The sequence below is a fragment of the Barbus barbus genome (genome assembly GCF_936440315.1).
Source record: "Barbus barbus genome assembly, chromosome: 22".
In the NCBI taxonomy this organism is placed as follows: Eukaryota; Metazoa; Chordata; class Actinopteri; order Cypriniformes; family Cyprinidae; genus Barbus; species Barbus barbus.
The window spans coordinates 22359841-22365919 of record NC_136750.1 but is presented as its reverse complement, the minus strand read 5'-3'; the positions used below and the strand labels follow the sequence as shown (position 1 = coordinate 22365919).

General features: G+C 36.6%; 1 protein-coding gene across 2 annotated transcripts; it reads right to left on the bottom strand.

Moving 5' to 3' along the window:
- Positions 1-2090: 2090 nt before the first annotated feature.
- On the bottom strand, positions 2091-5525 carry LOC306888202 (uridylate-specific endoribonuclease C). 2 transcript variants are annotated; one of them, XM_079446392.1, is made up of 9 exons: positions 5340-5525; positions 5119-5243; positions 4705-4764; positions 4500-4599; positions 4305-4416; positions 3789-3910; positions 3058-3170; positions 2812-2962; positions 2091-2716 (listed from the first exon to the last, which is right to left on the bottom strand). In XM_079446392.1, exons 2-9 carry the CDS (start codon positions 5127-5129, stop codon positions 2456-2458), a joined length of 930 nt encoding a protein of 309 aa, XP_079302518.1. In that variant the 5' UTR covers positions 5130-5243; positions 5340-5525; the 3' UTR covers positions 2091-2455. The 2 variants fall into 2 exon arrangements, with proteins under 2 accessions (XP_079302518.1, XP_079302517.1); XM_079446391.1 differs by having other exon boundaries at positions 5119-5525.
- Between the last annotated feature and the right edge of the window lie 554 nt (positions 5526-6079).

Below are 6079 nucleotides of genomic sequence, written 5' to 3'. Positions count from 1 at the left end.
ACGCGCATTTATGTATTCCGACTAATGTCCACGTTTTTGATCTCCAATAATCTCATACATGAGCCCTATATACATACAGGTGTATCTAAAAAAAAATTATAATATCGTGAAAAAGTAAATTTTTTCTTGTAACTGTTTTTCAAAAAGTGAAACTTTCATATATTCTAGATTCATTACATGTAAAGTAAAACATTAAAAAAGTTTTTTGTTTTAATTTTGATGATTAGAGCTTACAGCTCATGGATGTCAAAAATCCAGAATCTCAATATATTAGAATATTTATATTTGAATTTCATTAAACGACCATCCCTACAGTATAAATTCCAGGTATCTCTCGTTCTTTGAAACCACAATAATGGGGAAGACTGTTGACTTGGCAATGGTCCAGAAGACAATCATTGACACCCTCCACAAAGAGGGTAAGTCACAGAGGGTCATTACTGAAAGGAGTGGCTGTTTACAGAGTGCTGTATCAAAGCATATTTAATGCAAAGTTGATTTGAGGGAAGAATTTGGGTAGGAAAATGTGCACAAGCAACAGGGATGACCACAAGCTTGAGAATACTGTCAAGCAAAGCTGATTCAAACACTTGGGAGAGCTTCACAAGGAGCGGATTGAAGCTGGAGTCAGTGCATCAAGAGTCACCAAGCTCAGACGTCTTCAGGAAAAGGGCTACCAAGCCTCTTCTGAAACAGAAATAACGTCAGAAGCATCTTACCTAGGCTACAGAGAAAAAGAACTGGACTGTTGCTCAGTGCTCCAAAGTCCTCTTTTCAGATGAAAGTAAATTTTGCATTTCATTTGGGAATCAGTGTCTGGAGTCTGGAGGAAGACTGGAGAGGCACAGAACCCAAGCTGCTTGAAGTCCAGTTTGAAGTTTCCACAGTCAGTGATGATTTGGGGTGCTGTGACGTCTGCTGTGTTGGTCTGTTGTGTTTTATCAAGTCCAGAGTCAATGCAGCCGTCTACCAGGAGATTTTGGAGCACTTTATGCTTCCATCTGCTGACAAGCTTTATGGAGATGCTGATTTGCCAAAACCACTTCCAAGTGTTTTGCTGACCATGACATTACTGTGCTTGATTGGCCAACCAACATGCCTGACCCGAACCCCATATGGAATCTATGGGATATTTTCAAGAGAAAGATGAGAAACAGTGGATCCAACAATACAGACGAGCTGAAGGCTCAACAGTGCCTCAGCAGAGCCACAGGCTGATCGCTTCCATGCCATTCCTCACTGATGCTGGAGTTTGTGCTAAAGGAGCCCTGACAAAGTACTGAGTGCATAAATCAACATACTTTTAAGCATACCTTTACATAACTTGAACTTTTCTGTTTGCCAAATCCTTTTTTTGATTGATCTTAGGAAATATTTTGAGAGACTGGATTTTTGACTTTCATGAGTTGCGAGCTCTAATTTTCCAAATTAAAACAAAAAAACTTTTGAAATGTTTTACTTTACATGTAATGATTCTAAAATATAGGAAAGTTTCACTTTTTGAAATAAGTTACAAGAAAAAATGAACTTTTTCACGATATTCTGAGATGCACTTGTATATGAACTATAAAATACAACAATAAAAAAATGTACCACAATGAAAATCCGGGATAATTAAACAGTATTAGATCAGTGATTTAAGGAGCACATTTTGTTGACACTGGTGTACAATAAGACAGATGATCTTACTTATTGTATTAACTTTTTAGAAAAAAATGCAAAGTAGGAGCATTTTCACTAGTGTTCTCTGACGTTTGAAAGTGAACGTTTGTAGATGTTGTAACTAGTCTCCAACGTTTTCATAATTGTTAATGACATTATTATTTATTTAATGTATGAATTTATTAATTTCTGTTAACGTAATCGGTCCAGAGGCATGACAAATTCATTTCTAAATGTACAAATATTCCCCATTGTCTTTCATTAAAATGAGGCCATGCATCTGTATGTAACAATTGTACAATAATCGTAAGTTGTTTATAGTAACTCTATATGAAGTACAGCATGTCACACTGAAAGACACTGCTGTGTCATGTTAGCTACTCAAAAAATAAATGTAACTGAATTCTAAAAATAATCACACAAGTGGATCAAAAAATTATTTTTAATGTGAAATCTCGATTTTCCATTACCGACTATGTATAAAACAACATAGTCAATATAGGCAAACAGATATAAGACATTACCATTGTATGAAAGGGAATTCTGAGGAAATAAAATATTTGCTCAGATTTACATTTCAATAAAAACAAAACTCTGTAAATGAGCATACTGAAGTCTGTTAAACATATTAGCAAAGTAAACAAGCATCTAGCATCGACTTCAATACAAAGCAAATGTCTACTTATGTAAAATTACAATATGCCTTTAAAAGCTTTTTTTTTTTAAATGTTAGAGAAAAACAAATGTAAGAAAAGCCCGAAAGCTGCTGTCAGGGTAGTACAGTATGTGGGATTTATACGTGTCTGTTGTTGCTGCTCAGCAGTTTGGGATAAGCGGTCCCGATAGAGCGGCCGTGTCTATGCACCACCATCTCTAGCTGGTACTCATCCAGATTGACCACAGCTGTGGTGGTCTTCTCAGTGGACGTGAGGAACAGGATGGTAAAGATGGCCATTTCAAACTCAGGACTCACACCAACAAAGGCGCTGGCCACTGGTTTGACCAAACCATGCCAGCTGAACTGCACATTCAAGACATGGTCATCTTCATTAGGCTGCATGGAAGAAAAACAATAACAGATTCAGCAAAGACTGCACAAAGAACAATATATTTTTTGACATTCTTCAGATTTTTTGTTGAAAAAAGTACCGCATCATTGTCCCTGGCTTTGTAGCCCTTGTAATCAAGAAGCTCCTGCTTCTCTTGCAGGTAAATTTGGACCCAGTTGTGAAGACCCATGATTTCTCTGCCAAACTTGGTTTCCCCAACAAACACATGCTCAAATCCACTGGAGTCCTCCCTTTTTGTAAAAAAAAGCGTTTTTTTTTTTTTTTATTAGAGCAGATAGGGATTCAAATACACATTTTTTATGTTGTGCTGGTGTAAGTCGCTTACCCTCCATTTCTGTCTCTATGATAAAGGCGGAACCACATGTAGTACAACTGACTCTTAAACTGTCTCAGATCCGAGCGTGATTTTCTCTTTCCAATCAGGTACTGATGGGCACGCTGAAGGAGTAAAACATGAATATTTTATGAGATAAAAGATAGTTCACCCAAACTCAAAATATTCTGAAAATTGACTCGCCCCCAGGCCATGCAAGATGTATATAATGCATTTGATTATTTCGATCCCAAGAGTCTTGATGGACTGGAGTCAAATGGATTACTTGTGGATTATTGTGATGTTTTTATCATTCACTGACGGCACCCATTTACTGCAGAGGATCCATAGGTGAACAAGTGATGCAATGATGTAAAATTTCTCCAAATCTGTTCCGACGAAGAAACAAACTCATCTAGCCTCAGGGTCAATATTCAGCAAATTTTAATTTTTGGGTGAACTATTCCTTTTATGCTCTTAACTAATGACCCCCAGAATCATCATAATACGCCCTACCACATTCTTTTCCCCTTGTCATAATATACAGCTTCCAAGAACAGGTTGTGGCGGGGAACAACCACAATATTTTGGTTAGCAACAGGAAAAAAGGTGAATGTGTCTTTTAGAGAATCTTATCCCTAAATCTTTACAACTTTTTATTTTTGTCATTCCAAACAAGAGGAAGAGATGCATTTCTATGTGGTAAAGGATATAACTTGAGTTATCAGAGGGTGAACTCATACCTTCATGACTGCTGTCTCCAAGACAGCATCTAGAAAGGAGTTATTTTCGGTCACCTCCTCAGCAGTCACCCTCTCTGCCACACCAGTAGACCTCTCATAGTTGTCTAAAAGCTTCCTGAAGCCTGTTGAGAGGTGAGCAAAATCACCATTTAAAAATCACAGAAGACCATTTTTGTTTGTTGGTGAAAACAATTTGTGTCTGATCATTTTGGTGGGTAAATATCATATTCACAGTTGTATATGAATAAATGTAAACCTTCCTTTACTTTATATCTTCACGATTTTGTGCAATTACAGTTTTAAATGCTTAAGAAACTAAGTGGAAACATAAAACATCATTCAGAATTCCATAAATCAACTTTACGATTAACTGCCTGTCTAAACATATTTACATTTTATAAAGAATCTTGGTGTGTCCCTGTTAAAGGCATGTTTCAGCACAGCTCCGTGGATAAGCTTTTGTCCAAACTGACAGGATGATTAAAGGGGTTAGAGCTTTTTACAAAGGAAACATACGGGCATAAGTGGTAATGGAGTTCAGTTTGGCCTCATCGACGCTGGTGAACAGTGGGGATGAGGCATGGTCTACCGCACTGGTGCTTCCCTGTGGTATGTAACCAGCTTTGCCCTAAAAGAAATGTAAGACAATTTAATGTTACACTTGATCTGTCACTATACTTAATGTTGTTTGACATTAGAAAATACTGACACCTGTAGTGAGATATTGTAATGAGTCCCAGGCATCAGCCGATTCTCATCCAGCTTCCAGAGCTCATTGAAAATATTCGAAAGCTCCTGGTTGACAGTTTGACTGAGAGTGTAGAGAAACAAATTAATTGTATAAAACGTGTATAAAAGTTTTTTTTATATAAATTATATTAAAAACTTCTCAGGTTTTTCAACTTTTTCCCTTTACCTAGATGCATCACTAAAAGTAAACAGTGCCGACAGCACAAGGATCCATCCAAAATCATACCTGCAACATACAAACATAAGTATCACTTTACAATATCTTGAATTTATTTAGCAATCTTTCATTAAGCATTTACAATGAGTATATGCAGTACTTTTCGTCCCATTTTAATGAACATAAATTATCCAATGAGGTAATTTAAATTCATAAATTTAATCTCTTGGAAAGTACAGTAAAGAGAAAAGATGCAAGAAAAGTTCAAAAGCATTGAGAATTTTCTGATAAAAACTGATCAACACTAAAAACATGATACAGATCACCATGGTAAACGCATGACCTCATGCAAAACAATTCGGCTTTCAAAACGGATTAAAGAGAAACAAAAACGTGCAAAACATTTAAAAGTTTCCCACATACCCCTTGCGCATGGTTTTGGTTTGATGCGCGTGAACAGATGTTTAAACAACAGAGAAATTTCTTCTTTTGTTGAAAGTCTTACAAGAGCTCGCCCGGTTAAGTGGCCCCTGGAGATGCTCTCATGCCTAAATACACCCAAATACCTTCACTGTGTCGATCCACAAATAGAATATGTGGGTAGCATACAAATTTACATCAAAACAGAACAGAAGTGGGCGGACCTTTGCAGAAGTTGTCTGTTTGGTCAAGAATGATAAACCTAAATAATAATTTACCCATATTAACGTTTCACTGATTATTTTGAATTCACGGACTAGTTAAATTTCATTATTAAAGAGTAAACTATGAACTTTGTTGAAGCTGCACACGGAACACTATGTCACAAGGTAAACGTGTCTTTCCTCCGCGCGGGTCAGGGTGGACCAATCACAGTGATGCGTGTATTTATTAGAATCATGTTCAGAGACCACAGAGGAAGAATCACATTTGTTTATAAGATAGTACGAATTTGCATGAAAACGATAATAGATTTGGGTGCACAAACATATTCAATAAGCCAAAGGACTTGCTGATATTTGAATGCAGTTTAATAAGGGATTTGGCTTTCTGAGCTCTTATGGGCCCCCTACTGGAAGTCCTCAGAAAACAGTCAACAAATGGCATGAAGGACAAGGACTCAATCATTTCATCAGTTTATTTATAAAAACTGAAAGCAAAAACTGTGCATAATGTATAACTATAGTAAAAACCTAATAATGAAAGCATGGAAGCAACTATCTAGAGAATGTCCAAGAGGTGGCGCTATTGATTAATTTATGTACTGTCCCATATCATGACACAAATAGTTTCCCACAAAATGAAGTATTAATAAGTATTTTTCAGTTTATTTTGTATTACAGTGGTGGCAAAGCCACAGCTGTACTGTGGAAAATGTCGCTATGATAACTACAGCATTTATTTT